The sequence below is a fragment of the Amblyomma maculatum genome, chromosome 8 (assembly GCF_055883805.1).
Source record: "Amblyomma maculatum isolate TAMU_Amacu chromosome 8, ASM5588380v1, whole genome shotgun sequence".
Lineage (NCBI taxonomy): Eukaryota > Metazoa > Arthropoda > Arachnida > Ixodida > Ixodidae > Amblyomma > Amblyomma maculatum.
In genome coordinates this window covers 82679063-82696040 of record NC_139351.1, presented here as the reverse complement: position 1 = coordinate 82696040, position 16978 = coordinate 82679063, and the positions used below count along the sequence as shown (strand labels likewise).

The window sequence follows — 16978 nt, the reverse complement described above, 5'->3', positions numbered from 1 at the left end:
GCACATCGGAATGGTTTTGAAATATTCCAGATACGTATGCTGGGTGCACCAGGAGTGATTGCGCAATAGAACAGCCTTACTGATGCGAAAGCATTAAATGCCCTATCGGCTGGAAAAGTCCTCGTCAGCGTCATCATCATCAAGCGGTTTTGTTCAAAATAATTAATAATGAAGCACGCAATTTGTGCCAACTGTGACATCTACCATCGCTCCTGGAGGAAGCTGAGATGTGGTGGCGGAAATGAAGAGATAGTCAGTAGACATTGAGAAGAAATAAAACAAAGGAGCGTAGAAAAAGCAGCACTCGAAACCTCATAATGTCCCAGCCGCATGGCGTCGCGCGGGAATTTAAAAAAAAACCACAACACTTGCGTTTAACGTGACGTCAAGCTTAAACTGAATGTAGTAATCAAAACTTCATATCCAATAAAAATTGAAGGCAGTCTCATCCCTCAAATGATTAAACTTAACACAGGTGGCTAAAAGAAACGTTTTCAGCTATATATTGGAACCAAACGCATGATCGGCCCTTGAGTTCTAAGCCAGATACGCTACCGACTAGGTAACGCAAATCACGCTTGTATGGCTTGGAAATAAATGCAGTTTATATGTATGTCGTACAGCTAATTAAACCCGCAAGAGAATTCACGTGAGACATTAATGTTTTCGAATCCATAGCCCGTAAGCAGCGTTAAGTGCCCTCTGGAAGTTCCTGCCACAGTCTGCGTGATTCCTGTCACTCACGACGCTGACTCCACTGAATGGTGACCGCCGGCAAGTTTTATCTGTTGCTTGAGAGCGTGTGCTACCGGTCGGCTTCCAAACGGAGTCTCATTCTCTAATTAGTTGAGCAGTACTTAGGGCAGTGTTTTCTGTTCCAATCCACCAGCTGCCTTCGAGTTGCGAGCGCATCGATGGAATGTGACGACATACGGGAACGATGGCCGTCAAAACACGAATCGTAGACTAAATGCTCTGCATAGCGCAAATGTCAAGCAACAGCAAAGACATGGGTTTGACATTCAACTCAGACTCAGTCAACACGAGTTCTATATCGATGTCTAGACAAAGTCGAGTATAAAAGCCACATAAGTGTTGTATTATTGGATAGCTGATGTTGAGTAAAACTGAACTTTTTTCATTAGTAGGCATCGAAAATAATTACACCTGAAAGTTATGCTACAACATCTCCATATATATCCTTGGACAGCGTATGTTGAGCAAAATAAACTGATCTAACTGTAGGACTTATTTCTTTATTAAGTTGCCATTAGGTATTTAGCTGCAACATCGTCTTCATTGTTCGATAGCTTATGGTGAGAATAATTGCACTGGACTACAATAAAGTCTAATTAGTAACTGTTATTAGTCAACTGTAATACAATAGAGCTTTACACTACCGCACAGCACCGTCATAACCATTGACTACCTTATATCGAGTACAATTGCAGTGCACTAATTGTAGGATTAATTACTTACAATTAGTAATTTTTGAATTAAATTTAGCTCTGCTACAACGCCAAGTCGTATATTTTGAAAAAGTTCCAACGAGGAGAATACAAAAACAAAACGCTAAATCACGCAAAACCTTGTAAAAGCAAACTATCTCTTCTCGAACCCTTTTTAACCATATGGTTAAACCGCTGCCAATTTTTTCAGCAAACGCAGTCTGGACGTTGTTACTTTCAACAGCACTTTCAATTACTTTGCGTACCCTGCTGATGTGATCTTTTTCCTTTAACATTCATCCGTGCTCTTCTAATTTAATATTCACCCTTGTTCTTCAAGACGCACTTGAATAACGAGTATAACATATCATCCCCCGTAAGCGACCACGCGTGCAGTGTATGCCTATAGGTGGTCATGCATAGCGTTCGTTTTTAAAGATTAGGCAAAGTGGCTTGTTGGGCGAGTTGGCTGGACGTTGTGTTAAAACTGAGCTAGAAACACGGACAGATAGAATACAAACACACATTGCACTGAACTGACGTCAGTTCACCGCAATGTGTGGTTGTGTTTCTATCTGTCCGTGTTTCTAGCGCTGTTTTAACATAATGTTTTTAAAAACTTGTGCGGCCGTTTGTTACCCCTGTAGCCGCGTAACCTAGGCTATGCTGCCAGGCAGTTAGAAGTCTGTTAGCACGAAATGCAAACTCAAAAGCGAGTGAACAATTTGGCGCAGCAATTGAAAATTTTCAATTCTGCATTAAAAATGCACAGGATCTCTCCCCTGACCCTTACTGAAATGTTACAGTCCGCAAAAACGCATCGTAAGGTAGGTAGCCGAGAACGCGGAGAGACCGAGAGCAGAGTTCCACATTCCGCGGTTTGTAACTCGAGCATCTCAAGAAAATGGGGCAGGCTCTTGGCAACCGTCAGTTCCACGTTTACAAATTAAATGTACTCTGTCTCGCGAGCCGGCGCAGGCATGGACATATTATTCATCCTTCCCACTAGTCCCTACATTCTCTCAAGCCAACATGTTGCGCTTCGCCGAAAATGCTTAGCTACCAGTGCCTTTGATTACAGCCCCTCAATGCTACTTTTGTGGCGTCCCGTCACTTTATAGGCTTCAAATAGACTCAAAACACAATGACTCAAACTCAGACTCAAGTGAGGAAAAACTGCCAGGTGTAATCTAGCACGCTTGGCTCGCCACGTCTTATAGACTTATGCACAGAAGTGTGCAGGCGTCGGCCCACTCGTTCATAGTTCCGTTCCTAATACCGCGTACTATTTATGCGTTAAGAGTAGCGTTAAACTTTTCGCTCGCGCGGCTTAGGATCCTAGACAGCTAAGGACTAGAATCGCCTTCCCGCCGCCGAAGTCGACACACCAATTCCAGCTTACTTCGAGGCATTCATTGAAAACATCATCGACATGCTGTGACAATCCAGCCCTCATGTAATACCCCAATAGGGACGATGTATGAATAAATAAATAAACTAAAAAAAAAAGACTCCCAACTAAAGCTTCAGTCGAAGAAATACAAACTTTATTGCGATTACCAACGTCATCCCCTTGAAAAGGCCACTGATATGTGCATGATACGTGTTAGCACTATGGCCACACATCCTGTAGGTAAATGAGAAACTGTTATTCTATGAAAGTTAAACAAGATAAATAAAACAAATCGTGGGCGGATTGTTTTCGTCGCCCACTATGGAGCCTTGGCGCACTGGGAATCCTGGGTGGAAGAGGCACCATCCACGTACTCGAGAGCCCTGCGCGCCGCCCGCATCAGAGTGAAGTTGCCGTACTTGTTGGTGGCAGAGCATTCGTTCGCCCCGTCGTCGAACTCGACATCGAACAGAGCGAGTCCGTAAGGCACAGAAGACACCGTTTTCCGGGCCTTGCATACCTGTGGCAGCGTGAGACGACGAACAAAAAATTAGTTCGGTTAAACCAGGTCCATATGCCATCTGCTGCTAACTCATTGCCGCAAACTTTGTACTGTATCTACCAACTTGCCCTCTGTTACACTTGCTCTCTTTAAGGCTCCACTTAGTCTTTAAAGCATTTACATTATATGTCTTGTCCATGTCCGTTTAATATACTCTTCCCAATTCTGAGTAGCGTGTCACTAACTGGCGTTTCTCCCCAAACCCACTCTGCTCTCTCACTGTCCCTTAATGTCTGACCTATCATTTTACTTTCCATAGCTCGCCTCGTTATCCACAGTTCAAGTTAACCTCGATTCTTTATCCCTTGTTGTTCTGCTTCAAAGGTGAGCATTGAAAAGATATAACTTTTTACATGCAATTACTACATTTAAATGATATTATCAGAGTACTAAAGTAATTGCATTCGCTACTAATCGAAACTATTAAATATAAATCAATTGCAGAGAACAAGATTAAAATGTCCTTGACCAGTCCCCATTCCCTTCCATGACCAGCACATAATCACCATCAACAGCTGTGTTATACCCAGTGCAGGGGAAATCTCTCTTCGTGTTCCTCTAAGTAACCTAATCCTGCGTTAGCCGCATCCCCATGACCCTTGCAAACTTCGTAACATCAACAACCTACCTAAGTTCCTGCTGTCCCATGTCACGCTTGCCTTTCTTTGGACCAGCATATCCTAGGAATAATAACTGTGTATTTTCTCGATTTCCCAAAACTAAGTGCCCCGCAGCGGTTGCATGTCTGCGGAGCCGAGGGCATGCAACATTGCCTCAAATAGCACGCAACATGAGGCTCAATATGCCTGCTGAGGCAAATGGATTTTCAAGTGGACCGATGTGCATAAACCTTCACATCCGAAGGCGGAACCTTATAAAACTCTATGAGAGCAATCGATGGCGTTGTTCGACCTTGGCGAATATGGTGTCCTCGTTGTCGAAAGTGACCGCCAAGCGAGGGTTCAGCCGAAACGAGTGCAGTGTTTCGTGCTCCTTGTCACGCTGCATGTGTGACATGTATTCGCTGTCGCTACACACCTGCACGAAAAAAAAATTACGAGGACGTTTAAGCCTCTGCTTATGCGAGGACGCGACAAAGTCCTTAACACCGCGTTTTCATTCAGCGAATGTTTTTGTTTAAACTGATTAATTTTCAACAGTATTATTGCTGTAACTTCAGTACACATCCCAAGCACATGTAAGTCGTGCGGACCAAAACGCCTTCTCTAGGTGTACCAATGAGCTTTCGTTGCCTTATGGGCTAGCTACCCATCTGTCATCATTCGTTTTCTATAATTCCGTCTATTTTTCAAAAAAGAACTTTTAAAAGACTCTCCTCGCCAATTTTGGTTTAATTTGGGCCCTGCCTCTATTCATTAGCTTTAATTGAATATAGAATGTTTAAAATTCACACTCTATGCCATATGTCTGCAACAGCATTACCTTCCGACTTTCCCGACCACCTTCTACAGCCGTGAATGATTTTTGGCAGAACAGGCTGCATACGCCACCGCGAACTAACAGGAACCAGTCCTAAGAATGTGAAGTTGGACAGCCCGGACCTGCCGATCACGACCTTTCGTACTTCTCGGAACACAATCCACAGGCTGTACTAGCTGAGCCCTTAAAACTTCACTCGCCCCGAAGGCTGAGTGGGCAGGCGCCGGGATAATGAGCCGGGATGCCCTGATTCGAACCAGATCGCGGAGGCCGCGTTTCGATGGAGCTGAAGCTCAGAAGACGCCCGTGTGCTCGGTGTAAGCCCACAGCGTCAATGTCAATGTAGTGTTGAATCGAAACATGACCCAGTATGAAAAAACTACAGAAACTTTTCTGTTCTTATAAAATAATTTATGTGCAGTTTAAGACAGGAAGCCTATTGACACAATAAAACTTCCTGTAGTAACATCAGAATTTGTCCAGTTACAACCGAAAAGTATTACAAAAAGAAACTTCAGAACTACAGAAAACTACAGATTACATAAAAATCTGACGTTTACGACAGAATTACGGAATATTTTGCGTATTTTTGACACGGTTCTGTAGTTTTTTTTTTTTTTTTTCGACTGGGAGCCATGTTGTCGGAATCATTGCGCAGTTCTCCACAACGGTGGTCATCATATCGTGGCCCATTTCGTGACGTTAAACCCCACACACCAAATAATTATTATAAAACATCGCACCTCAGCTGTCTTCACTTGCAACCAATGCAATTTTTCCACCCGAATCGTCTATTGAAAACTGCCGAGCCCTACACGATTCACGCCGCCATGAAGTTGGGCGGCGAGTAACGAAGCACGTTTTATTTTCCTTCATTATTATTCCCATTTTAACGCTCTGCCGTGGGGGCTGGGTGGTTACGGCGCCTGACGACAACTCAGCCCAAAGCTAAGGAGGCGAAACACAAAGGACCAGTACACCCCGCCGGGGTGGCGCAGTGGTTACGGCGCTCGACTACTGTTCCCAAAGATGCGGGATCGAATCCCGGCCTCGGCGGCCGCTTTTCGATGGAGGTGAAAAGCAAGGCACTCGTGTGCTGTGCGATGTCAGTGCACGTTAAAGAACCCCAGGTGCGGTCAAAATTTCCGGAGTCCTCCACTACGGCGTCTCTCATCGCCTGAGTTGCTTTGGAACGTTAAACCTCACAAACCAAACCAACTGAATAAAAAGACCCTACGCGTCTTCTGCACCCAATGACAGCTCTAAGGTGAGAACCTAATACTTCCAGTAGCAGCGAAACCCAGCGCTGTCGTAGCATGGCCGCACTTGAGAGGCAGCGGTGGCGGCGAGCTCGTTGTATGCCTGCGCACTGAACGTGTTTCCTGTGTGCCGTCGCTAAGCGATCTTAGCACAGCCGCTCTTCCCCTCTGCCGGCGGAACGGTCACTGGCTTGCGAAGACAATGATGCCTTTCCTCTCCCCCTCCACTCATTCGGCCATTTTTTGCCCACTTTTCTTTTTAGACCGGTGGCGAAAACCGGCCTTGCCTTGTGGCGTCCTTTCAGGAACTAACGCAGTTAGAATTTGTATAGAGGCCGATGGTTCTTTTGGGTTACGGTTAATAATCACCGTCCCAAGGCAACTCAGGCTATGCAGGGAGCCTTAGTGGAACACTTCAGATAATATCGACTAAAACGTGCACTGATATAACCCGCAGAAGCCAACGTGTGGCCCCTGTTGGCTCCTGCTGGCTGTGCACCGATGGTGGTCAATCTATCTTTTTTTCAGCAAAAAACTCAGCTTCATGGCCTATAGCTTGTCGTGTTAATGTACACTCAGCTCCAAACAGGGTCTGCGCTGCGCAATGTTAAGTTGATTCCGTTATTCGATATACCGATATAAGGAGCGAATGAAGCAAAATTCTGTAAAATATGGTAAGAACGCACCTACCGCACGTTCAGTATATCCTGTGAGCAACAAAGCGCCACAAACAGAACGAAAAGTCTTCCGGGGGCTTAATGCTTTGCCAGTATCTGTCTTGACTAGCACCACACAGAGATCAATGGCTCCACTCGTCACTCACCGACGTGAAGCTGTCGATTTCGCGCACGTAGTCGGCTTCGTCGAATGACCTGCACTGGGAGCCCAACTCGAAAGCCTTCGCGTCTTTGCCGAGACCTGCAGGTACGTACCGTCGGGCCGCCACCGACATTGACATGAAGAAGACCGACTCGGACGCCAGCGGCTTCAGTTTCTTCTCCATGTAGTGCAGAGAGTCCACCTGACGAGAGCCAACATTTAGCTTACAGCGCATTATTATCTTCTTGTCTATGTTCTTGTCAAGGCAGCGCGGGTACGTCGACTGAATTGGGCGTGCGCTACTAAATCGACAATCGGGACCAGCCTATAATCTGGTATTAACAGCTTGTTAAGAAGCCTACTAATCATACAACAACACAACAACGTAAATTTGAGCGGTTATTACTATTAATTATACACAGATGTCTATCGCCCCATATTCCGATGGATCCTGATCAAACGACATATATTTAGAGAACAAGCAACCCAGCTGGTCCCCGCACGCGTCTAGAGCAGTCTGCTGCTTTAAACCAGTCGTACTTATCGTTTTTAAAACCAACTCAGAAGCCCGAATGTGCTCTTGGTACTCTGTCCATTAGCTGCACTTCAAATCTATGACCCTTACATAGGAGTGTGTTGATAACTTTCGTCAAACTAACACTGCACCACAAAGAGAAGCACCACGCTCGTGCTAAACGGAGAAGCGGTGCGGCGTCCTCAAACGAGCCATGGCTATACCCCTTTCTCCTCCAAATGAGACAACATATTTCCTGCTCTCACCTTCTGCGCAACATTACATTCGTAAACGTACCAAAACAATCTGACACGACGCCTCTATGATTAAAGACATCATGAAACGCTGGCAAAGCGTCACCGCAAACAAAACATGGATAACGATATGCACCAATACACACAGTCTAACATGAGGCCATACGCATACGAAATATATGCACAAACGAACAACTCCAATTAACTATACGGCTGGCCATTATCCGACACTGCCAAGTCATACGCTCTGGAAATTATCTGGATAACAAATATCATGCATCTAAGAAGAAGCCTGTCTGCTCCCTAAACGCAATAGCACCAACATCTGAACTGATTTCACTAAAGCCAAGCGCAATATGCAACGCATATGCTACTGAAATTACATGTATGCAATATTCTGCTAAAACCTACCCCGAGCTGGACATTTGATCACGAGAAAATAGAGTGAAGTGAGTTGGGTCAGTAAGTGGCCCACGAAATGAACACCACGGCCCCCTCAATGCCCCGGACGAATACCACGTCGTATAGGATGACGTCGTTGCGTACCGGGTGATTTCTTTTATCACGTTTTACAGATTTACATTTTAAAAACTAAAAGATACCTCGGCGCGGTCCATGCAGTACCAACATTACGTTAAGTACTTTATTAGCGTATTGATTAGACAAGTAAAGCATTCAAATATACTTTTTTATCTTCCTTTTTAAAAGGAAAAATTACATTCCATAATTTATTACCAATAATAAAGATGAGTTTCCTATTTATTTATGTTTTACTAGTCAGTGATCTGGCTCGAGATATCGAAAGTCAAAAGTTAAGCATCTCAAAGCATTGCGACTTAGTACAATGCCTTTGCTTTTTTTACGCACCAGATACAGGCACCATTTATGTGTTTTGTGATGCCGAAGAAGTTAACATTATATTGGCAGCAATGCAACGCGCACTTTATAAATCTGAAATACGTAACAGCCGACTGAACAAGCTTTCAGGTGCGCAACTGGCCGCTTTTAAAGGGCGTATTTTTAACGGCGCATATACTTAGTAGATTATTCCCGCAGGTGTGCCATTATTCATACCTGTCCGTTATCAGCGCCTCTGCAGTCTTTTTTTTTTTTAGGTAGCGCATGAAGGGCACATTTACGTTTCTTTATTACTGGCTCTCCTAACGTATGCTTCGGCCGTCGTTAGCATAGCACAGCCGCTCAGGCGAAAATTTGTTTCAGCGCGTTCAAGCCAAAATTTTGCAGACACATTTTTGAGTCCCCACATCCACCATCTTAAAGGCGACCTGGACATTAATATAGAGCACGCGCATCAGAGCCGAACTGAACTCGAACAGAAGACGTGAAACGCAAACATAACACGGACTCATTAGTTGCTGCAGAATAAATATTGTCGGGGTTCATTGATATCTCACCGCAACAGTTCTCGCGTCATCGAAGCTAGAACAAGTGCACTAGTATTAAGTATTAATTACCCTTTAGCTAAGGTCATCTCGTTTTGCTCCTCTCATTTTACCTGCTTGTCAGCGTTTCGTTTGATGCTGATTGATTGATTGATTGATTGATTGATTGATTGATTGATTGATTGATTGATTGATTGATTGATTGATTGATTGATTGATTGACTGATTGATTCGACCACCTGGGGATCTTTAACGTGCGCTGACAGCGCACAGCACACGGACGCCTCTTCGTTTCATTTGATGCTGACTATACACGCACAGCGGATGAAGGGGGGGGAAGAAAACGGCCTCGGCAAGATACCGGTGTTGGCATGGGCGAACGTTGAGAATGCATTACCGTTCCACCTGCAACATAGGGCTTCACCTAATCGTCGTAACTACTTTATTCCGAAAACATGACGCGTTGCGCGTTCGCCGACGCACTCACCAAGCTGGGCTGGTAATCGGCCAGCGTTCGTCCCCAGACGCTGGACCCGGTGATGGTACATGAAGGGTCCACGTCATCTCGGCCCGATAAGTGAGTGCGAAGTACCACAAGGTCTATCTTCTGCCGGCTACTCATATGGCCAAATAAAAGAGAGAGAAAGTATTGGTGTGTACTTCTTGAGACGCTGAGATACGCCCGTGTCTGCAAAGCACACTAAGCCATTCCTGCTATCTACAAAAAACCGTCGAAGTCAAGGGTAAAGAGACGCCCCGAACAAACGCGAGTTAGCTTATATTGATGAATTACCGCCCACAGCGTTAAAGAAAATTCAAGACCACTGTGGAATCTACACTGCAGAAAGACAAAAGCCTAAGCGTACGCATACGGTGCATCACGTTTGCTGTTATCATTATCAACCAAATGTACCGTAATTATCATTGTCATCATTGTCAATATACCATTAATTGTAGCGTCATCGTCATTGCTGCTATCATCCTCACGGTAGACAAGGAGAATTATGATGCGCGTTTCACAATCAGGGGCGTGAAACGCGCATCATTTAAAGCGCTCGGCTGGGGATCGATCAAATGAATGCAGGTTCGATTCCCGATGAAAACTGGCCGGTAGACTGGCCGATGACCTCAGAAGGTGATGACTTCACAATCTCGTGGTATCCCGCGGAATCTCGCGAAGAAGTGTGAAAACTTCTCGCGGCCAGACGGACAGGGTCATGGCCGCGAGTATGAGCCATTAAAGGTTTTAGCCTTAAAACACAACTTATATCACGCAACTTATTGGCATTTGTCGCAGCGGGCGTTGCATTTCTTCAGGTTTAAGGAGCTCCCCTGGGGACACTAGTGAGGCTACGTGGCAGTTAAACCGCAGTAACCTTCGCCGAGCACGATCTTGTTTTCTGCGCATGCGCGACGGTACAGTACATCAAAGTTCGATTCTTGCCTCCAGGCTCGTCTCCAACTGCAAATCGAAAGATTCCCTCAATGAAACTTAAGACACTGCAACGGAAAAAGCGGAATTTATTAGGATGTTATCTGTTTGCGCAAACATTCTCGTATTTTCGCGCGCCTGCAGAACGATACATCGCACGCCGGTGACTGTGTGGAATGACTTCCTAAAACACAAAATACACTCAGCTGACGTCACAGTCTTACGTAGCCCACCACCACCTTACTGAAAAACCAAAAGTTCTACGTGGCAATAACCTCATAAAAAATATCATCTAATCGCATAGACTCTCAGACGGTTCACATTATTATCATAAAATATTGTACATAATTTATGATAATGGACGAGAGGCTATGGGGCCTTATGCAATTATATGCGACCTGTATGTGATTTCTTATGTGAACTGATTGAGATTCTGTGAGAAAATGTGAGATAATTGCCTCATACAATTTTTCAGTAGGGCAGTTGGGTGCATAATTAACGATTTTATCAAGTTAAATCGTAAGAAATGAAACAAGCGAAAAAAGAGGATTGTTCGCACACATCATTCATGACAACGGCAACGACGGCGATGACAGCGTCGGCTTTTCTGCGCCGTAGGAATCTTACGCTATCAAAATTGAAAACAGTGACTGTACAGTCACGCTTTGCAGGATAGCCACGCACTGTTTGTGAAGCGTGAGGAGTTTGAGACATATTTTCGCAGCAGGCCACTTCTTAGCAAACAGTGAAATTTAAAAATTGAAAGGTGTTACTATAGTCACACTTTAATGTAAGTGATGCGCTCTCATCCAAATGCTGAGGTTATTTTTAAACATGGTTGCCACAAGTAGTAAGTAGTCCTCCCTACCCCCTATCCGTGACACTGTCCAGCCCCTAAAAAGGGTCGAAACTCTGGAGTTTTCTGTTTGACACCACCCGTATCACATGACATCAGGTCATTTCCGCTTTCCGCTCAACCCGTGGCTCGCATTTGCATTTTTTAGTGCTGAGCTTTGAAGAATGCTGTAGCGTTTACCTTGGTGACCAGCCCGCCGTGAGATGCTTCTCTATGCTAGCGTACAATTGGCGCTGGTTGCTCGAAGAGAAGGTCATTCCCAGAACCACAGATGGCCTCGGTATAGTAGACATCGAGATGAACTTGTCTTGAAGCTGCCGGCACAGCTGAAAAAAAAAAATCAGGTTTCATAAACGATGCCACCAACAAATCAATACAATTTCTTCTGAGCTTAAAACAGTGGTTCTTGAATGGGAATCTGCAGACCCAAGGGGGGTCCAGAAAGCGAATTTCAGGGTCCGCAAAACCCACGCGCACAAAACAGCACGGTCAGGCGATAGCCCTGGCTGGTCTGGGCACAGTTTTTCAGTGTTAAATGCACGAAGTTATAAAGACAACTTTAGTTTCTCAGATCGAAAGAAACACAGGAGTGCTGAAACGGAGAGCGCGAGAGAGATAGAAAGATGACAGAGAATGTTTTCGGCGTTTGTTGATGCTGGCATCGATGAAACTTGAGCTCTGGTTGCACTGCTGGACGTGGCTGCAAAGGAGAAGTCTCTGGTGTCCGACGGGTGAGCGGCGCAGTGTTGGAAGGCGTCGAATCTCTTCTAGCGGTATGCACACTGGCACCGACGCGTCACCGCTATCACACGTCCTCTGCAGAAAGTGGTAGACTAGCTTATGTGCGCTTGCTCAGAGGCCACTTTAGCCATGACTCACTCCCATTTTCACGGCCTTCTCCCGAAACAGCAACATCAGTCCGCCCAAGACGCCCCCCTCCCTCCCGAACCCGGTTTCAAGGTGTCCCCTAATTTCGACGACCTCCTCCCGGAACAGCAACAGTCGCCACCTCCGGTCTCAATGGGTTCCCCAACACTTCTTGTGGTCCACAAGGGTCCCCTACACGTCCATGGCTGAGTACCACTGACTTACAAGATCTGTCGGCAAATTAGAGTTAGAAGAAAAATTTCGAGAGCGCTGAAGTGTGCTTGGCTAATGCGAAAGCATTAGCGTGCGTTGCAGCTGGTGACCTTGAGGCATTGAGGCACTGTTTCATGAGTACAGTGTAACGTCAGCACCACTTTTTGTCAAGTCCTCCTCAGTCACGTGACACTTCTTTGTCACGTGACTCCCATGTGGCGTCATATTTTTGCAAGTTATTCTGAACCATGTGGCACTTCTTTGTCATGTGACCTTGTCACATATTCACTTTCTGCAAGTCGTCCTGAATCCCGTGGTACTTATTTATTATTCTAAAGAGGGTGGTACTTTGTCGTGGCCTGGTCATGAGTTTGCAAGATTAGCATGAGGTTATATATAACTCCCATCGTATTACATAAACTATTTCCACCTTTGCTTTTTGAGCATTAAGGCGTACGAGATCGCATGTCTACTTGTTTACAAGACTTGTTATAACATCATGGGGCTGTTTATTACGCTATATCTATTAGTATTACACTACTAACAATTATGTTAACTGAGGAAACATGCACCTTCGTACGACGCCACGGGACTTTCTGGAACTCCGCCTTCCGGCGACACATTCCATGAATATGTTCTGCGGACATTTCCGGCGACAGCTTTACCTTCTCGTGAGAATATGCTTTAACCTTAAAGGCGAAGGTCTCCATAGGGAATATCAAAGTGCCTGACTGCTGAATATGAAAGCTGAAGTTTTTTTCTTGGGGCCAGAAGCTGGGTCTCCAGGGTTCCCGGTACGATGACAATTGAGATAAGAAAGGCCACTCAACGTTTTCAACGCACGAGTGTTAAGGATCCCGCGTCAAAGAAGTGACGGCGTCGGCAGCGATGGCGTTCAGCAAGAAATTGTGATTGGTTTAATCGCCCCATGATCTCTCGCAGGAGTTCACAAACATCGTAATCTTCCCGTTAAACGTATCGCCACACGTGGCATGAACGTAACTACAAGATGACATGTAATGACAAATAAAGGCCGCCGATTAGCCCAAATGATTTGCCTTCTAAAGAAATTATTTCGCATTCAGAAAAATTTTCAGAATCCGAACCCACGACTTCTATGGTATCAGTCAAACATGCTACCGACTAGGAAACTCAAAGCCCGCTTAAATGTGCCGTTTGTGAACAAGCAATATTGTGTACTCGTGTTGTCATACGCTTAAAGTGGCATTTTACTACTGTATTCTGATCAATGCGTGTAAAATTATAGAGGACCACATATCTCTATCGGATCATGCTCTTCAAATGGAGACAAAATGTCGTCCTTACTTTTACTAGTAATTTTGTGATTATAGGCTGTGCTTGTTTCTAGCATGCTGGCGCTGGAAGCTATGATAAATTGGTATGATTGCTGTTGCAAGCTGGCAAATCTAATGGATGTCCAGGAGCTAGACCCTAAGTCGGCACCTTTATTATACCATAAGGAGCAACTGCGCTTCCGCACGAAAATCTTTTCGACATGCTTACTTACTTCCTTCGCCAGGAAAATATAGCCAAACAAGTTTGCTTTTAATTATTTCAGTGCGGCGATTTAGCGCCCCTCAAGGTTCAGTTCTTCAGAGAAGAACGAATGAGTTGCCCCCTGATAATGAGAGGTGAGGTTGTAAAAAGTCTACAAGCGCTTTAAACTAGCTGCGCCGTTATTTATTTCATTTATTTTGATCATACTGTTAGCCTCTTTTAGAGGATGTTACATGAATGGTGAAAACTGAACACAGAGCTATACAGAACGCTAAAAATGAGAACTTTGGTTTATGCGTTGCTAACAGCGAAGCATTCCCTGCCTGCCTGTGAACGAATGCGACGTGTTACCTGGAGAAACTTGAACAGGCGTTCCACGGCCGCCTCGGTGGTGCCAGCGCCTGGCACGAAGTCCAGAACACCAGCGTGGCGAATACCGTCCTTGAACAGCTCTTGCATGTACGGTTCACCTCGCGATGACTCCATGTCCTTGGCTGCCTTCCTCAGACCACTGTAAGAAAGTCAGCAACATCGAAAAAAACGCAGACTGGATGAGTATCAGCGGACGGTGCGAAAAACAGTGCGAAGACAACTATTTGAGAGGTGATAATGCGCTCCAACAAAGGGCTATGGTGGGAACATATTCTGAGCGCGTATTCTGGAAGGGCCAATTGAGTGGACATGTCGGAGAGGTCTTTAAGTAAGAGCATGCTCGGGATCCGAATGCTGCAAACGCTTCCGCCATCCCTGCACCTGCGTAGGGGCTGCCAGCGCGCGCCTTCAAATCAAACCCAATTGCCCGTCTCTACTTTCGAACACGTTAAAACAAATCGCAAGTTCTATAAACTACCAAGAAAGACGGCTTCACTGATCATTGTATGCAAAATGATGTACCTGGAGCTGAAGGCGATCCCGACCTGGGTGCTCCGGTAGTGACGCGTGCCGTGCCTGAAGCGACGCAACGCGGCGCTTGGTCTGCCCAGGCGAGCCACGTCGGCCTCCTGCGGCCGCCCCCGGTAGAGGGCTTCGAAGAAAGCGTAGTCGCACAGACCGTCCTCCGGGAACCCCGTGTCCACACCCGTCCAGTTGCCGAACACACACAGCAGCCGTGGAGGTGCACGTGCTGCAGGAATCAAACCGACGTCCGAACACATCCGTTTGCTCAATTAAATTGGGATTCTTGCTCTGATAACACAGGTGATCAGAATATTTTGCGCCTGAACAATGGATAATAACATCTCATTGTTTATGATATTCAGTCGGCCTATCACTCAACCTGCATTTGACTTTTGCTTTAAGCGAACCCAGATGAAACTGAATACTTTTAGGGCTGATGCGGAATAACTACAACGATAATACACAGCAGGTATTAAGCCACTAATAAAGCACCATCATGTCTGCTTCGCAATAGCTGGGTTTCTAAACTGTTTATCAACTTGGTAAGAAAAATTATGGTATATATAAAAGGGAATAGCACAGCCACAATCCTAGATGTCTTCCTAGCATGACACCACCGAGGATTTGATGCCTGCCTATAGAGTCCAGAACAAGGCCTGCACATGCCGCCGTACATGTCCAGAAGGCATCGATTTTGTCCATTGCATGTTAATCCTAATGGTGGCACGTGCCACTAGGCGCTGAAAGACTGAAAGCTCTCCAATAACTTACCTGGTGCCGCTGGGGCCGTCACATTCTCTTCTGTAATTTGCTCGGTGCTGCTCTTCATCATGGGCCTCCTATCCGCATGGTCTTTCTGACGAGGCGTAGGCCATGGTCGACTTTGCGAAGAGCTGGTGACACTTTTCCCTGTAGACGAAGAAGCAGCCCCCGTGCGCATAGATAAGGACGAGATTGCTTTCGTCGTCTCAGGCTCGACACCACCGGTGGAGTCATCGAGCTGCTCGTCATCATCAGCGTCGAGATTTGCAGTCGCAATATCGTCACCTCTGGTACCCGCTCTGTTTCCGCTGGTGTCCCCGTTGATTTCGCGACCTCTGTCGGCTTCAGTTGACTGCTGCGTCCCGCGAACGATGGCGGAGTGGCGTGAGCTGAAGCGGTGGTTTCTGTCCGGGACCGTCTCCGTTTCGCTCGCTATGCTCGCTTCGTTTAAGCTGAAGTCCCTTGTGAAAGCTGCAGCAATGAAAAATCAAAATAACTTTGCAAGGTTGAAGAGCGTGGCAATGACGGAGCTAAACGCTACATCACGTAGTATTCATCGTAATGGGAAGGTCAAGTAATGCACGCACATTGCTAACAGAGCTAAAAGACAACATGCATATGAAGCTTTTGCTTTACTGTTTGCGTGTCCACGCTTCTTTTTGGTTATATTGTTCGTGAGCTTCGAGCAAGAACAGGGCGCGAAGAGCAGGAATTGAGTTTAGTGTAGTTTTTCAAATTACTCTGAAGAAAAGTGAAATTGCGACCTCTGCTGGTAGAATACGTATGGTTAGAGCAAAGTGCTGTTCAGGAAAAGGAACATTTACCGCAAGTGCGCGAAATGCGAGGTTCGATAAGCAATGTCGCCTGATACCCTCCAATGATACAAGGGGTATCATGGGAGAGTATCAGGGTATCCCCCTTTCATGGTGCTCGGCTCCTCTGTGGTGAAAAGCTTCGCAAATAGGTACCTCGGCCACTTTGAGTCGAAGAAAATATTTTGTGTTGCGGCATTCTTCAGCCAAAGCTGTCCTCGGGCCAAAAAACGTCCACCTTCATCACATCTTCATCACCCAGGAAGTTCTGCACTCTTGGCAGGAATGGAACATTTACTTATTTATTTTGTTCTTCAAAGACCTTGAGGCACCAAGTGTGCATGTCAATAGTGTACTTGAATCACGGCGCGTATTTCCCGTAAGTTATATAAATAATTGAAAATTGAATTTTTTTCTCACGCAGACATGGTATCGTATTCAGCCACCGAATGTCGGCTGTGATGTCGCAGACCTTGTTTTGGTCACGTGAGACATGAGCAAACTGCGGTATGATATCTGCTTGTATCTT

General features: G+C 45.7%; 1 protein-coding gene across 1 annotated transcript; it reads right to left on the bottom strand.

The window, feature by feature from the left end:
* Window positions 1-2979: 2979 nt before the first annotated feature.
* Window positions 2980-15132, bottom strand: LOC146181645 (uncharacterized). The gene is made up of 7 exons (XM_084575525.1): window positions 14873-15132; window positions 14330-14489; window positions 11561-11706; window positions 9580-9706; window positions 6926-7123; window positions 4316-4441; window positions 2980-3361 (listed from the first exon to the last, which is right to left on the bottom strand). The coding sequence occupies exons 1-7, from the start codon at window positions 15130-15132 to the stop codon at window positions 3161-3163; spliced, it is 1218 nt and encodes a 405-aa protein (XP_084431651.1). The 3' UTR covers window positions 2980-3160.
* Between the last annotated feature and the right edge of the window lie 1846 nt (window positions 15133-16978).

Bases quoted from the DNA above. Each gene is read 5' to 3' on its own strand.
- LOC146181645 (XM_084575525.1), bottom strand. From the start codon at position 15,132: ATGTGTTCGGACGTCGGTTTGATTCCTGCAGCACGTGCACCTCCACGG. The intron at 7,124-9,579 runs GTGAGTGCGTCG...GGCTCTCGTCAG, and splicing joins CCGATTACCAGCCCAGCTTG to GTGGACTCTCTGCACTACAT. The intron at 4,442-6,925 runs GTGAGTGACGAG...TTTTTCGTGCAG, and splicing joins AAATCGACAGCTTCACGTCG to GTGTGTAGCGACAGCGAATA.